This window comes from Varanus komodoensis, unplaced genomic scaffold (genome assembly GCF_004798865.1).
Source record: "Varanus komodoensis strain SLA01 unplaced genomic scaffold, ASM479886v1 scaffold9, whole genome shotgun sequence".
Taxonomy (NCBI): domain Eukaryota; kingdom Metazoa; phylum Chordata; class Lepidosauria; order Squamata; family Varanidae; genus Varanus; species Varanus komodoensis.
In genome coordinates, this window is record NW_025336598.1 from 5,657,162 (window position 1) to 5,675,004 (window position 17,843).

General features: G+C 42.7%; 1 protein-coding gene across 4 annotated transcripts in view; it reads right to left on the minus strand.

Moving 5' to 3' along the window:
- Positions 1-17,843, minus strand: part of MFSD10 (major facilitator superfamily domain containing 10) — a 111,609-nt gene that overhangs the window by 92,334 nt on the left and 1,432 nt on the right. For 3 of the 4 annotated variants that reach the window (XR_006413503.1, XR_006413504.1, XM_044417696.1), the window contains exon 1: positions 1,151-3,080. Coding sequence is in view for 2 of the 4 variants with exons in the window: in XM_044417696.1 (XP_044273631.1) it covers positions 1,151-1,315 (165 nt within the window). In the remaining 2 variants the exon portion in view is untranslated. Of the gene's footprint in view, positions 1-1,150; positions 3,081-17,843 lie in introns of those variants that run through there. The other variant, XM_044417695.1, reaches the window with a different exon arrangement.

The following is a 17,843-nucleotide window of genomic DNA, read 5'->3' on the forward strand; positions in this document are numbered from 1 at the left end:
TTATCTTTTACTTAGCAGCTTAGGGTTCAGACACAAACAAGCTGATGAAAATAAAGAGAACAGTTTAATCCTACCCCACTCCCTCATTTAGTAATTCTAAACTGTGGCATAAAAGAAAGAATTCCTAACATTCTTCTTGTACTAACTTTATGACTCACATCCATTAAATAGAACACCTATATTGTCTTACTGCTGTCATGAACACCCATGATAGTGCATAAGAAAAAGAGGATAAAATAAAATCACAATTATTAATCTAAATTCTCCCACTACAATAGCAGCCAACATAGGCACTCAGCAGTAAAACTTGCCACAGTATTACACGTATTACACGGAATGGACTGAAAATGCTTTAAACAAATACAAGAACATATTAATTAAAATATTTACACACTTCTTTTAGACCATAAAACTCTTACAAGTATATCAAACAAATATGAAAAGCAATTTAGACAATAACAAAAGTTGAGAATAGAGCGAATCAAACCTTCAGAAAAGTACATTCAAGTTCATACTTATTGAAAAAAATGTAGGTGCTGCATTAAATAGAAATTAGCGGTTTTAAACATTAAAATTAGTTCAAGATGAACTTTTGGTGCATAGTTGTGCATGGAGCTAAAGAGAATCTGTAAATAGGGAGACGAAATGTGTTTCCTTCAATTTCAAAATGGGAAATAGGACTAATGGTATATAGCTTTCCTTACAAAGTTAGGGAACCAAAGGGAAAAGTCTTTTAGAAGAGATCAGGTAGAGTAATGTTGTCCTTTGCTATCAGAACATATGTCTACATTTCTTGTCATGAGAAATGAGGAGGTGAGAGAAGGCTAGTAATCCTCCATGAGAAGGGAAATTGTATGCACTTCCTTTCAAAGGAAGACTGGGGAAAAGGAAAGCATCTCTTAAAACCTCCTCACAGCTGCAAGTGATTGTATGTACATCTGTAGAGAGAATTCATCAGAAATAATCCAAGCAGAGAGCTGTACTAGGAATTCTAGTACACAAAGACAGTGACAATAGTGCAATAAGGGACCTCTTTTGCTTAGTATCCCACATCCAAAAGAAAAAAAACATTGCAACTGTATTTCATTGATAGAGATCATTCCTAAAGAGTGAGAACATTTTCAGTAAGTATGGCTTAGTTCTAACTTACATCATTCTTGCTGTAATGATCCAATATTGAAGGAAGGAGTGGCAGGATAAGCGTGAAACCCAAGAGGTCTATCAAGAGTGCAATAAAGACAATGGTGATCACACGGGTGGAGCCATCTACAGGTCCCGACAAGTCCTTGAGAGGCCTACTTTCTTTCAGTGTCATATTTTCAGTGACTGCTTTATGAAATGCAAATCCTTCTAAAGAGAGAAAGGAAAAAAGAACTGATTAAACATCCTTATCTATTCCTATTCATCCTCTGCAGAAAACAACTCATACTGCAATTAGTGAAGTAGTTTGTATTTTGTCCAGTTCAATTTATATCCTCCATTTTCATTAAAAGAATTCTAATATCTGACAAAGTGCTTATCCTGACCTCAATCCACCCAAACACTATGACCAAGCTCTGAGACCTTCCTCTGACTGCTACCAAGGGATACTTGGTGAGTAATAACTGGCTTTTTCAATGGTGGCCCCTCAGTTCTGGAATGACCTCTCCACCGAGGCCTGCCTGGCACCAATTTTAATATCCTCTTAGCGATAGGTTAAGACTGTCTTCTACTGCAGGGCATTTACTTAGTTTACTGTAGCTTTGTTAGCTACTTGAACAGGTTGTTTGATTAATTCATATAGCTTATTGTAACTTTTATATGCATTTTAACTTGCTTTTAAATGTTGTATTTAATGATGTTTTATATGTTTGTATTTTATTGTATTTTTATTGTATACCACCCAGACAGCACTGGCCATTGTGCAGTGCAGATATTAAATGAATTAATAAAAATAACATAAAAATATCTTCCAACAAACAACAAAAAGAAAACCAAGAAATTAAAATTGGCCCTTGCCAATGAAGATAGCTTAAATAAATGTTTTTGTCCCAGTCTGCACTTCACCAGTCAACCAAACATAATGATTTGTGCACAGGCCACCTTTATTTATAGGAGGAAGAACACCAAACAATATTTTAATAGAGGTGAAAATCATGCAACCCCTTCAAGGCAGAAGCTTGGGAAGCTTTTCCCCTCAAGGGGAGCATTCCTTTTGGGAAAGTGATCAAGGGTCCTTATGTGACAAAGGCTGGCTCAGACAATGTGTGGAGACAAAACTCAAAGTAGATCAACTCTCTATGTTTCTCTTTCTTGCACTGATACTCACCCATCCACCCCAACCATCCTCCTCTGTGCTGCTCAGCTGTTTGCCATGAATCAGCTGAACAGCACCATTGAAGGGGACCAGTGAGAGGACAGATTTAAACCTCCTCAACTTGTGATTTCTCTGCTTCATGATTCTTAGCTGTTAGCAGGAAGCAGCTGAAGTATTGGGGAAGAAGGGAGGAAAAGCAACCTGGACAAAAACAGATTATCTGAAAGGGGAAATAATTTTTTAAATTGCACTATATATTTTAAAACTATAATACTACATTTCTCACTAAGAAAATAGCATGGTTACATGGTTATAAACATGCTAAATCTACACTTACAGTCTCCTTATGCCTTTGTTACATTCTCACACATTGTTACCTACCAAACATGAATGTTCATTTCAGTTTTTCCTCTCATAAAAATAGTTCTGCCCTGCTTACCAGTTTTTGCTCCTTGAAAGGTCTACATTTTGCTACTGCTTAGTGTTAGAACACCTGATTTGCATGCAGGTTGATGGCATCACTAAAAGAGCTAGGAATGCCTGCAATCCTAGCCACCCCCACTCCCATCTATCTGTGCTAACAACACTGGGGCATAATGGGCCTATGTTCTGGGCTACCCTAATACAGCGGAAAAGAGGCTTGCTGGGACTGTTGTTGCGCTAGGCTTATGTGGCTGCTGTACTGGGCCAGGAGAGGGAGAAGGATTCACTAAGACAGCAAGACAATAGGGCACAGCAGAGAAAAGGTTGTTTTTTAACTGAAGCCTTCTCGTTTTAAATTTTTGTTAAAATTATTTTAAGTAATTATGAAAATATTACATTTCTTTTAAATAATAACTATCTTAATGTTCAGCAATTTGTATATAAGTTAATTTCTAAACTTAACCAAGTCAATGCCTCTACCAAATGCACTGAGTCCAAGCAGCCTTTTCTCTGAAAAAGAAGAAAAAATCTACAGCCTAACCTCTTATATTTGCCCTTTACTTACCAAACATACACATTTAACTTTTACCTGATCAAAATAAACTGTCCTAGTTTGCTCAGTAAATATCAAATAATTGCTTCAAAGGTGTCTTATTTCTGTTTCTTCCTTCACTTTTGTATGGTTGAAGCTGGGCCAGAACAAAGTATAAAGGAACAATACAGGAAAGACAAAACTGGCCAGTGTGCATCTTTCCATATTCTCATTCTGCAAACTTCTAACTGCTTCCCTGTGTTTAAGCTCCACTGAACTCAGTTAAAGTTATTTCTGAGTAGACCTGGCCAAGATTACCTTGTTAACTTCAGATTGTTATGGGTGCTATTCTTAAGATGGAATCTGTATGTGGTTATTTCAAAGACATTCCCTCTATAGGTAAAAGGAGGAAAGCATGCAAAAACAATACCTGAGACAAGCAGCTGCAAACCTGCTTATAAGAACATAGCAGTGAAAATAATACTGTTTATTTGTAAATGAACATGCTTCAGTGTTCAGATTTGTTCAGGAAATGTATGAAATAGTTTCAGTGAGAATCCTGTTTTAATGGTTGAACACAACAGCCTTCTTTGTGCTGATTTAAATTGCTTTAAGTCAATCAACCCTGAGGAATAGTGCCATGGCTGACCAGAAACTGCAGTCTGTTTTTCTTCACTTAGTTGTTTCCTTCCAGTCAGCCGAGCTGTGCAAGGAAAGATCAGGAAAAGCAAAATGAACGTTATCCATGACAACACAGTACAGGGTGGGGCATAAAGATCTCCCACATTTCAAGGGGGCACTATGCGGGCTGTAGTGGGGGTAGAGAGGTAGGGTAGATCTTATTTGGTAGGTTAGGCTCTACCATTTTCAGTACCAATCATGAGTTGGACCAGTGAACATCAGGGGTTTGTTGTTCAAGTGTAGTATGACAACAACCGTTCTGTGATAGCGACGCAGAGAGCATTCCATACACGCTTCATATTCTGTTGAAATGCATCTGTACCAAATTGGAAAACGATTTTACTATGGATTTCTAACCTTTGGGCAACTGAATCTACACTGAAAAGGACCGGTAGAACACCAGAAAATGTGGAAGCAGTAAAAGCATCCATTCAGCAATCACCACGGTGTTCCGCTCATAAGCATGCCACAGCACTGGGGATATCAAGTCAGAGTTTGAGGAGGATTCTGCATGCCAATTTAAAACTGCATCCTTACAAAATGGTGTTGGTTCAAGAATTAAGTGAGAGAGATCATGCCAACCACAGAGCTCTAAGTAAGAAAATTCTTGAACAGGTTCCCGCCACAGCTGTTCTTCCGAGTAGCGATGAGGCTCACTTCCATATCAGTGGAGCCATAAACAAGCAGAATTTTCACTACTGGCTTGTGAACTCCACGAATGATCACTCCACTCTCCTCATGTAACTGTTGGGTGTGCAGTTGCTGACTTTGGTGTGCTCGGCCTAACATATTTTATTGAGGAAGGTGGTGCAACAGTAACTGTGACCTCCAACCAGTACATTGAAATGTTGGAGACCTTTCTGCGCCCCAGACTGGATGTTGTGGATACAAACCATGTGTAGTTTCAACAGGACGGGGCCACAGCTCACACAGGACTATGTTTGCTCAGAGTGTTGAAGGAAATGTTCCCTGGGTGTTTGATCTCTTTAAGGGGAGACGTGAGGTGGCCAGCACGGTCACCAGATTTAAGCCCATGCAAATTTTTCCTTTCAGGATACCTAAAGGAAAAGGTTTTCAAATATTGTCCTTTGAAAATATTTCTTGAGAATTTGAAGGAATGGATCAGACAGGAAATTGACACCATTCCACCTGAGATTACCCACAGAGTGATGGAAAACTTCTGGGAATGTCTTCAGCAATGTGTTGCCAACAATGGCTGCTGTTTGTTTGATATGATTTTTAAAACCCATTAAAACAAAATTGTTTCTATGTACTTTTCAGAAATATATGGAACTTTTTTTCTAAATAGCTTCATTAATTTTTATACCCCTTCAAAATGTGGGACATATTTATGCCCTCCCTTGTATAAGTCATATTCTCCATCCACCCATACCCATCTTGGTCTGTGCTGGATTACATAGCGCTGGAGTCTGTGTTTCAGACAGTTTGAAAACCATTTCTCATCGCATTGTGCATATAGTTATTATTGATAATTCATATCCAGGTGCTCAAATTGAGCTCTACATGGGTGGAACAAAAGATAAGACATGTATTTTATTTACAAAATGTATGAAACAGGAACATTCCAATAAAATCACAATGTAAAGCATGCCAATAAAGAAGCATAAAATACAGTGTCACAATGCAGAGGCTACCTCATTAAATTATTAAAACACATGATTTTTTAGTAATTCTAAAAATACTTTAGACGTAAGAATAGGAAGAGCATTACCTCTTCTGTACCAGAAAAACAGCAATATAGACACCAGGCAAGCTTTCCTCGAAATATCATTCCAGAGCTGAGGGCAGGGGGAACTACTGATAAAGCTCTGTCTCTTGTTGCCAGCCACTAAACTCAGAATGAAGGCACTTGAAGTAGGGTTTCTGGGAATAAACTTAAAGTAAGGGCAGGTATGTATGTATGTATTGTATTTGTATGCTGCCCCATATAGGAACAGGGGGGAAATAAACACAATAAACCAGCAGCAAACCAATAATCCAATCTAAAAACAAATACTAAATAAAAAAGTCTTAACTTGACACCAAAAGCAAGATGAAGTGGCATCTCCCTTGGAAAAGAATTCCAAAGGTGAGGTGTGATGACCGAGAAGACCCTTTTCCTTGCCAATTCCCCCATCACCTCATTTGGGGGCGGGGGTCACAAGGAGGGCCTCCATTGATGATCTAAGTAGTCTTGTAGGAATATATGAAGACAGGTGTTCCTTTAGATATACTGTTCTCAAGCCATTTAAAGCTTTATATGTTAGTGTGAGCAGTTTGACTTGGGCCTGGGCAATGATAGGCAGCCAATGCAAATGGCGGAGGACCGGCAAGATATGTTCTCTAGGGTTGGTCCTTGTCAGTAACCATGCTGCTCTGTTTTGGATTAAATGGAGAATCTGGAGTATTTTCCCTATGTAGGCAGCCCTACGTAAAGTGGATTTCATTAATTCAGGTGAGAGGTATCCAGCATGGGGATAATTGTGGCTACACTTGTCCAAGTAGAAGCATAGCTGGAAAACCAGCCTAAGCTGATAGAGGGTGCTCCTGGCCACCAAGGCTACCTGAGAAACAATGAAAAGCTTAGGATCCAGAAGCACTCCCAAGTTACGAACCCTATTCTTTAGGGGAAGTGCAACCCTGTCCAAGACTGGTAGAAAATTTCCCAGTTGCACAAATGGGCTGCCCAGCAACACAATCTCCATCTTGTCTGCATTGAGCTTCAGTTTATTGGCCCTCATCACCAAGCCAAGGCACTGCTTCAGGGAAAGTCATCACATCACCTCAGTTAGATGAAAATGAGAGGTAGAGCTGAGTGTCATCAGCGTACTGATAACATTTCAGCCCATACCTCCAGATGACCCTACCCAGTGGTTTCATGTAGATGTTAAAGAGCACAGGGGACAGAATAAAGCCCTGTGGAACTCCATGGCACAGATGCCATGACACAGTGTGAAAGTCCCCCAGCTCCACCAACTGCAGATGGTCAGCCAGATAGGACTGACACCACTGCAAAGTGGTGCTCCCAACTCCCAGCTGAGCCAGCCTTTCCAGAAGGCTGGCTTGTGGTTGATGGTATGGAAAGCTGCTGAGAGATCCAGGAGAATCAACAGGGTCATGCTCCTCCTATGTTTCACTGGCACAGGCTGCCCACGAGGTGACCAAGGCAGTTTCTGTTCCTGAACCGAGGCCTAAAGCATGATTGAAATGGATCTAGATAATCTGTTTCCTCCAAGAGTGCTTGGAGTTGCCCAGTCACAGTCCTCTCAAGCACCTTGCCCAAGAAGGGAATATTGGCTACAGATCGATAATTATTTATGTCCTCTGGATCCAGCTGTGGCTTCTTAGGGAGTGGTGTAACTATGGCTGTGTTCAAAGGGGCAGGCACCACTCCCTCTCTCAAGGAGGCATATGCCACCTCCTGGATCCATGGACAAGTTCCCTCCTTCACTCTCTCAATTAGCCAAGATGGACAAGGGCCGAGCAATGATTCAGGGTTTGGAAACACTGCCCTATGAGGAGCGACTGAGGGAACTGGGCATGTTCAGCCTTGAGAAGAGAAAACTGAGCGGGGAGATGATATCCCTTTATAAGTACCTCAAAGGCTGTCACAAAGAGGAAGGTCAAGATCTCTTCTTGCTGATGCCAGAGTGTAGGATACGGAATAATCAAATCAAGTTGCAGCAACCCAGATTCATGCTAGACATCAGGAAAAGCTTCCTGACTGGCAGAGCAATACGACAGTAGAACCACCAGCTGCCTAGAGAGGTGGTGGACACTCCCACACTGCAAACATTCAGAAAGAACCAGGACGGCCATCTGAGTGAGAAGGTGTAATGTAGTGTCCTGCAACAGCAGGGGGTTGAACTCGATGGCCTTCATGGCCCCTTCCAACTCTTCTATTCTATGATTCTACGAAAAAAGTTGTGGCATGGACATTGCTCAGCACCTAGTCCACATCCTTGGGCCATAATAGCTGAAACTCATCCAGTAAAATTGGACCAGATGGTGCACTGTATGCCTCTCTCCATGGCACTGGGATAACTGTGGTGTTCCATTCGACACAAATATGAGCAACTTTACCCTCAAAGTGTCACACAAACTTGTCACAGCCAGTCTCTGAGGATTTGATGGTATTGTGTCTCGTAACCCTAGATATGTTGGCAGGTATACAACATGGCTTCTGCAAAAAAAAGGTCCTGCCAGACAAAACCTGTGGAATTCAACCCAAGGTTTTGAGATGGCTAGATGGAGGGGACATGGTAGATGTGGCTTACCTGGATTTCAGCAAGGCCCTTAGCAAAGTGCCACATAATCTCCCGGTTGAGAAATTGAGGAGTTTTGGGATAGACCAATGCACTGTCCGATGGATTAGGGCATGGTTGACTGACTGAAAGCACCGGGTAACCATTAGTGGGGAATCATCAGGGGGGTGGCCAGTGACAAACAGGGTCCCCCAGGGCTCTGTCCTGGAGCTGATCTTGTTTAATCTTTTCATCAACAGCATGGAAGAAGGGGTGAACAGTCTGCTGATCAAATTTGTAGACAATACTAAACGGGGGCAGTGGCCACAACTGAGGAGCAGGTACTCCAGATCCAGAAGGATCTGGACAGACTATGGAAGTGGGCAGGGGACAACAGGATGGTGTTCAATGTGGATAAGTGCAAGGTCTTGCATTTGGGGGATGGGAATGGGTATCAGAAGTACAGATTAGGGGACAAGTGGCTGAAGAGCAGCACTTGTGAAAGGGATCTTGGGGTTCTGGTTGACTGCAGGGTAAACATGACTCAGCAGTGTGACGTGGCAGTCAAGAAAGCGAACGGCACCTTGGTTGCATAGCCAGAAGCATGGCTTCTAGATCGAGAGAGGCATTAGTGCCACTCTATTTGACTGGTGTGCCCGCAACTGGGCTCCACATTCAGTTCTGGGCTCCACATTACAGGAAGGATATAGCCAGGGTAGAGTCAGTGCAGTGTAGGGCCACAAGGATGGTGGCTGGATTGCAGGGAAAGCTGTATGAGGGAGGGAACTACCCAGCTCCTACTTTGCCTTCGCCAGTCCACTGGCCACCATCAGCATTCTCTTCCAGCCTCTGCTGCTCTGCCAAGAGGCAAAAGCCAAAAGAAACGGCATCCAAGCCAGCAGGAACCCCCCTGCCCACCACCCTGCAGAGCCTGCTGGAAGCCTTCTAGGTCCATTAGACTGTGGGGACAGACCAACTTAATGGGTCTCCCACCCCACTCCACCCCCAATAGGGGAAAAGGGGCAAAAGTTCAAACATCAGGAAGAAGTGATCTGATCATGACAATGGGGTTGATGATATCCCCCCTACTACTAGATCTCCATCTTCCTAACCAGTTGAGAAAGCCAGATCCAGAGTGTGAACTTTTATACGTGTTGGGCTAGTGACATGCTGAGACAGCCCCATAGTTGTCATGGCAGCCATGAAGTCCTGAGCCACTCTGGACAAGGCCACCTCAGCATGAATATTGAGGTTCCCCAAGACCATCATCCTGGGAGTCTTCAAAACTAGGTCTAAGACTATCTCCATCAGTTTAGGCAAGGACTTTGCTGGGTAATAGGGTGAGTGGTACATCAGCAGAATCCCTAATCTGTCTCAGTTGCCCAACACAAGGTATAAACACTCAAGACCTACACTTGAATGGACAAGGAACTTCATGAGGAGGAGAAAATCCCTATGGACAATGCCCACCCCCCTCCCTGGCCCACCAAGTGATTTTGGCGCACCAGCAAGTAACCAGGAGGGCATAATTAGGAGAGGGCAATCCCCTCTGGCATGGTTGTAACTGGCATGGTTACCAGTAACCAGTAACTGGCATAGTTACTGAGAATCGTCTGGAGCAGTAAGACATCTGCTCCCTCTTCTCCTTCATTGGCCAATCAGTACCCCAACACCATATCACCCCCAACCAGTAACTATGACAATAGGGGCACCCATATCCACTGAACACATCAAGCAAGACAATAAAACAGCCCAAGGCTAAGGCAAAACCAGATGCTGGGGGGAGGGGAGAAAAAAGGGGGGAGACAAATAAATATAAAATAATGATGACGATAACGATAATAATACATTTTGAAAATAGTGAAGAGCACCACTTCACTTCAACTTACCTACTTACCTTATCCAACTTACTAGCCCTCTTATCTACCGCTATAATTGCAAAAACAATACTTTTCCACATTCTCAATGGTCCTGCTATATTAACATTCCAACCTCCAACAACCCACAACTACTTACATAAACCCTCAGCACATATAACTACCACCAACTCATCAGTATTAAAAAAAAAAAAAAAGAGGAAGTGGGGGACAAAAAAAGAACGAAAAAGAAGAAAAAAATTTCCCGTTCCCCTAGTGGCAACCAATTAAGGTGCAAAGAGAAAGGTACCCTGGTTGCTCTGTTAAGACCACAACCAGGGATCCCTTCTCTTAGGGTTCATGAACACCTTGTCATATTAAAGCATTGGAACAGGAACACCTCCTCTAACATTAATTCTTTAGGGCATAAATCATTCAAATTGTTATCATCAAATGACCCTAAATGACTCAGGTTCCTTAACTCCATCACTGACAGATACTCCATTCCCAACGACCTCCTAGGGGCTACAGCTGATAATTCCTATCTTAAGGATTGGATATATCATTCAGATGCCCTAACGGACTGATTTTCAGTTCTGCATGCCAAGGCTGCTCCTTGGTTTAAATGAATTAAACATGACCATCTAAGATCTGATTAGTTTCCATCCCTAATTATAGCCTTAGGGTGGCCTTTACAGCCATTTCTAAACCACTTATACAGCTTTACTATCCAGTCGCTATTCTCATATTCCAATGAAGCAGCGTGTCTGTATCTGTGGATCTCCTGAAGTAGAGAGCTTCTTGCATTATATTCTTTACTGTTCTTTACATTGTGGACCTAGAGAAAATTTTTTGACTAGTATACTACCTGCCTTTAATGCCTGTTAAAGTGTTTTTGTTATCAGATGCTGATGCATATGTGTCTTATCGAGTTTCTCTTTTTGCTCTCGCAGCTAAAAAAAAGTAAGAGCTAGGGAGGCTTTGAAGGGGACACCATCTTGAATTATTAATTAATTACTCAATTAGAAGCTATTCTGTCCCCTCCCCTACAAACGTCTTGGGACAGCTTACCATAAATTATGCCTGGTCTGTCTTTTAGTATCATGATACATTTGATTTAAGGTTTTATTTGTTAATCCAATATTTTACCTTGTTAACTTGTAATGGCCTATGGCTCAATGCAATAAACTGACTGACTGACTGATACAGAATGGTGGCCAGTTAAAAAACAGGTTCCCACAGTGACAGCAGGCAGATGGAGCAGCCAGGTGGAGCAAGAGTGCAGAAAGGCAGCTGGCTAAAAACCTACAGGGAGGGTCTTCCCACCCAAGGTCCCACCTCCCTCAGTCTCCACACTGTTCCTGCAAAGTGGCCTGCATCTTGCCTGTGCCAGCCCAGTACATACAAGAGGAGCCTTTCTATTAGATACTGACGTTTCAAGCTGCTTCTAATTTTATTAGTTAAAACCAGCATTTTGAACTGTCACCAGAAAATGCATTGGTGTCAGTGCAAGCACAGAGGAACAGTGTAGAACCCGGGTCCCCAAACCCCAGGTCATGGACTGGTACTTGTCTGTGGCCTGTTAGGAACCGGGCCACACAGCAAGAGGTGAGTGCCAGGAGAGTGAGCGAAGATTCATCTGTATTTGCAGTCACTCCCCAGTGCTACATAGCATCACTGCCTCAGCTCCACCTCAGATCATCAGGCATTAGATCTCAGAAGGAGAGGGCAATCTAGATCCCACGCATGTGCAGTTTACAGTAGGGTTTGCACTCTCTCCTCTGCCAGCATCATGGCACAACAACTGGGTCTGTCGGCACTTGACCTTCCCCAAAGTTGCTCCTTCTGTGCTATCCAGTCACTGCCATTCCTTCCTGCCATGAGATATTTGATTATAAGTGCTACGTCTGTGGCCCACCCCTCACCTGCCGGCCCCCCATCACCCCCTCTTCCATCCTTGCAACCATCTGCCTTATAGGCTGACCGACTCACTGTTCTTCAGCTCGTGCTTGACAGTGCAGAGACAGTGCGCGATCCTCGGCAGAGCCCTCCAAGGGTCCCTCCATTTCCTCACAGTACCCCCTCACCAGCTCTCTTCTTCCCCATTTCCACACCACTAAGGAGGGATGAGGTACAGAGGCTTAGTGTCTGCACTGCCCAGATACAAGGTGATTACTTGTTAAGAAATGTATGCCATATTTCGAGCCTTGTTGTTGTTGTTTTGAATAATAATATGTCTACATGGAGCACTAATTTGAATGTCCTCTCCCCTTGACCACCCTGACCCTTCAGATCTCCTCTCATTCACCCTCTGTCCCTCATTCCTGAGGGTGGGAAGAAAATGCTCCCAAAGGGGCAGAAAGGAGGAGCCAAAACGGTGGGAGAAGAAGCTGTAAGAACAAAGAGATCCTATGTACTTGGCTCTCCTTTGAAGCTATGAGATGAGGGGGGCAAATTGAAGACTCACTGGCCCGTGAGACTGCACAGCACACCAGCGGTTGGCCAGTGCCCGCTGCATAGTACCACCCCTCCATCTGCCAAAAGGCACGCCTGCTTGTTGGTTGAGCGCCTCCCACCTCCACACACACTTCTTCTCCATCTCAATTACCATCTTCCCACTTGGGAGTAAAGATTTTGCTCCTGCCTCTTGGATGGCCATATCTAAGAGACAGTTGCTTGCTATCTGAAGAATGCATGGTGGGTGACTTAAACTCTCAACACTGTTGCAGATGGGAGGCCTCTTTACTGATCTTCCAATAATCATAACAAACACAATACTGTCTAGCACCCTACCCCATTTACATGGGGCAGACAAAGGACCAGGACTGACAAAACTCCCTTCTGGGGATAGATGCTGCAGCAAAATGAATACAGAGTCTTAAAGCATCTTTAGGAACAATCCTATTTCAGTTTAGCCTCGAAAACATCCAACTAAATAACAGTGGAACAACCACAAAGCTATCTTGTCCACACTTAATTTCCCCAGATGTTTCAGAAAGGATACCAAAGTTGATGGTATCAAAAGTTTTTGAGATGTCCAGAAAAATCAACAGGGTTACTTTTCTCCTATCCCTCTCCCAAAAGAAATCATCCCACTGTGACTTAACTAGGTTAGGACACCAACTGAAATGGTCTCAGCAGATAATTCTCATCTAAGAAAGTCTGGATCTATTAAAGCCATTACATGCTCAAGCACCTTGCCAAGGAAGCAAACAATTACTACTTACCACTCTTGGCACAATCTGAATCTAAAAATATACATGTGCTACATATCATTCTCCCTTCATAGATCACTGCCTTGTTGTGGCGAAGGGGCTTGTGTAGCTCAATGAAGCAATGAGCTATGCCGTGCAGGGCCACCCATGACGGACAGGGCATAGCAGAGAGCTCTGACAAAATGTGATCCACTGGAGAAGGAAATGGCAACCAACTCCAGTATCCTTGCCATGAAAATCCCATGGACAGTACCAAAAGGCAAAAAGATATGATGCCGGAAGATGAGCTCCTCAGGTCAGAAGGTGTCCAATATGCTACTGGGGAAGAGTGGAGGGTTAGTACTAGAAGCGCCAGAAAGAATGAAGAGACTGGGTCAAAGCCAAAAGGACACTCAGTTGCGGATGTATCTGGTGGTGAAAGGAAAGTCTGATGCTGTAAAGATCTATACTCCATAGGAACCTGGAATGTAAGATCCATGAATCAAGGCGAGCTGGATGTGGTCAAACAAGAGATGACAAGACTGAACATCGACATCTTAGGAATCAGTGAACTAAAATGGACAGGAATGGGTGAATTTAATTCAGATGACCATCAGGTATACTACTGCGGGAAAGAATCCCTCAGAAGAAATGGAGTAGCCTTCATAGTCAATAAAAGAGAAGGAAAAGCAGTACTGGGATACAATCTCCAAAATCTCAGTTTGAATCCAAGGCAAACCATTCAACATCACAGTAGTCCAAGTCTATGCCCCAACCACCGGTGCTGAAGAGGCTGAAGTTGACCAGTTCTATGAAGGCCTAGAACACCTTCTAGAATTAACACCAAAAAATGATGTCCTTATCATCAGGGGCTATTGGAATGCTAAAGTTGGAAGCCAAAAGATAACCGGAATAACTGGCAAGTTTGGCCTTGAAGTACAAAATGAGGCAGGACACAGGTTGGTAGAATTTTGTAAAGAGAACATGCTGGTCATAGCAAATCAGAAATCAGATTGAATATGTGCTTTGCAGCCAAAGATGGAGAAGCTCTATACAGTCAGTAAAAACAAGACCAGGAGCTGACTGTGGCTCATATCATGAGCTTCTCATTGCAAAATTTAGGCTTAAATTGAAGAAAGTAGGGAAAAGCACTAGGCCACTTAGGTATGGCCTAAATCATATTCCTGAGGAATATACAGTAGAGGTAAAAAATAGATTTAAGGAATTAGATCTGATAGACGGAGTGCCTGAAGAACTATGGACGGAGGTTCTCAACACTGTACAAGAGACAGCAACTAAAACCATCCCAAAGAAAAAGAAATGCAAGAAAGCAAAATGGCTGTCTGAGGAAGCTTTACAAATAGCTGAGGAAAGACGGGAAGCGAAAGGCAAGGGAGAAAGAGAAAGATGCACCCAACTTAATGCAGGATTCCAGAGAATAGCTTGAAGAGATAAGAATGCCTTCTTAAATGAACAGTGCAAAGAAATAGAAGAAAACAATAGAATAGGGAGGGCCACAGATCTCTTCAAGAAAATTGGAGATATGAAGGGAACGTTTCATGCAAAGATGGGCATGATAAAGGACCAAAATGGCAGTGACCTAACAGAGGCAGAAGAGATTAAGAAGAGGTGGCAAGATTACACAGAGGAACTATACAAGAAAGAGCTTAACATCCGTGATAACCAGAATGGGGTGGTAACTGATGTCGAGCCAGACATCCTGGAATGTGAAGTCAAATGGGCCTTAGGAAGTCTGAGCAACAACAAAGCTAGTGGAGGAGACAGTATTCCAGCTGAGCTATTCAAAATCCTAAAAGACGATGCAGTAAAAGTGCTACACTCAATATGCCAGCAAATTTGGAAAACTCAACAGATGGGGTTAGATGAATCACAAATTCGAATTAAGATTGCCGAGAGAAATATCAACAGCCTCAGATATGCAGATACCACCACTCTAATGGCAGAAAGTGAAGAGGAACTAAAGAGCCTCTTGATGCGGGTGAAGGAGGAGAGCGCAAAAGTTGGCTTGAAACTCAACATTAAGAAAACTAAAATCATGGCAACTGGTCCTCTCACTTCCTGGCAAATAGATGGGGAAGAAATGGAGGTAGTGACAGATTTTATTTTCCTGATCTCCAAGATCACTGCAGACGGGGACTGCAGCCAAGAAATTAAAAGATGCTTGCTCATTTGGAGGAAAGCTATGGCAAATCTAGACAGCATACTAAAAAGCAGAGACATCACTCTGCCAAGAAAAGTGCGTACAGTCAAGGCTATGGTTTTCCCAGTTGCAATGTACGGCTGTGAAAGCTGGACTATAAGGAAGGCTGAGCGCTGAAGAATTGAGGCCTTTGAATTGTGGTGTTGGAGAAGGCTCCTGCAAGTTCCTTGGACTGCAAGGAGGTTAAACCAGTCAGTCCTAGATGAGATCAACCCTGACTACTCTTTAGAAGGCCAGATACTGAATATGAAACTCAAATACTTTGGCCACCTAATGAGAAGAAAGGAGTCACTGAGAAGAGCCTAATGCTGGGAACAATTGACGGCAAAAGAAGAAGGGGACGGCAGAGAATGAGGCGGCATGAGCTTAAGTGGACTCCAGGGGATGGTGGAGGACAGGAAGGCCAGGAGGAATGTTGTCCATGGGGTCGCGATGGGTCGGACACGACTTCGCGACTAACAACAGCAACAACAACATATAATTCTGAATGGTGATGTGAGTAAATCTGTAATGCTACTAATTTCTGTTAATGCTTTCCACCAAGTTGGCAGCAGAAGGATTGCAGGAATCACGCATAAATTTACAAACCTGTATCACTAATTATAAGGTACATTCTGTTCTACATACAACTGAAGAGGTGATCACAATATATTAGATCTGAAATGTTATGTGTATCCTACATCTGATGCATTTTTTTTTGCAAGACCTATTTATTGAAAGACATTTTACCATATTTTTCCGTGTATAACATGCCCCCATGTATAGGACGCTCCCCACTTTTCCTAACGATTTGCAGCGAGCAAGCTGCTGCTGTGCGCGTGCGCTGCTTTGCCCCCCTGCCTGCACGTGCCACTTTGCTGCCCCCCGCGTGGTGCTTCGACTCCCCCCTGCCCGGGTGTGCCCCTTTGCCCCACCCCGTGCCCAATTGCCCCAGTCCCCCCCCCCCAGCACTCCCCCTGTGTATAAAACACATCTCCATTTTTAGCTAAATGTTTTAAAGAAAAAGTAGCATCTTATACACGGAAAAATATGATAAATTGCTTAAAGAAATTTCTAAGTGGTGTACAAGACGAAAGATAAGATTACCTTGTTGGTAATGCTTGTTGAAAAAGCTGTATTTTTGGAAGGTACTGAAAACCCAGAAAAGTTGGATTTACCTTTGTACTGAGAATACAGACATTTTAACATCCCATTTTTGTTTTTTGAAATCCATTTCAGAAACACAACATATCAAGTTTCATAAGACAGTTCTGAAAAGGCAATTTCCCCCTTTGTTTCATACTTTGACAATACAGTCTAACAAAGTCAGTGTGATGTGATGGACTGGGGACCTGGGTTCATTCAGGCATGAAGCATATAGGATGACTTAGGGCCAGTCAGACTTTCAGCCCAACCTGCCTCACAGGCTTGTTGTGAAGATGAAATGGAGCTATGTAAGCCACCTTGGGTTTCTCACAAGAGGAAAAAAAAGACAGGAGATATAATAATTATCTGCTCTGGGAACCCTCTGTAAAAGAGGTAAAAAGGTCATCAGCTCGGAGTAGGCCCTTTTCTGCAGTGGCACCCAGACTCTGGAATGCACTTCCCAGAGAGGTATGCCTGGCGCCGAGGTTATACTCTTTTCGGCACCATGTTAAAACCTTTTTATTTAAATGGCATTTTAAAATCAATAGCTTTTAACGTTCAGTTGCTCTTGTTTTGTTTTGTGATGTACTGTTTATTGGTTTATACATTATTCTGTTTTAATTCATTTATTGGAAATTGAGCTGTTTTAAATTGATCTTTTAAACACTGTAAGCTGCCCCGAGATTTTTATATTATAGGACGGCATATAAAAGCTTTAAATAAATAAACAAATAATACAAGTAGTCCCCAAGTTACGAACAACTGAACAACCAGTACTCATGAATGGTCATAAAGCCTATTTTTAAAGAAAATTACTGCAGAAAATTGTCAGCACCATAGAGAGAAGGGAAGTGAAAGGGGAGAGGAGGAGGCCTCCAAAACATGGATTCTTGCCCCATCCATCCAAAGGGAGAAATCTCTCTAGCATTTCCTTGCTGCAAAGTGGGTGTACTAGTGAATGGGGGTAGAGCTATTCGCAGTTTTTCCACTTTCACAGGAATCCTGCACCCCTAACCCCCACGAATGTGGAGGGCCAACTATTTATGATCTGACTTACATACAAATTTGACCTAAAGAGGAATTTCCATTTTCTCAAAAATGGAACTTGTTTGTTACCTAGAGACTACCTGTACTGCAACACCCAACTAAAAAGCTACTCTCAACCTCTCACTTGCAAAGCTATTCAGTTTGCAACACATCTAGAAAACGTTACTTCTTTTTAAAGCCACAATATATATTGAATAAATATCTGATCTGAATGTGGTGATATT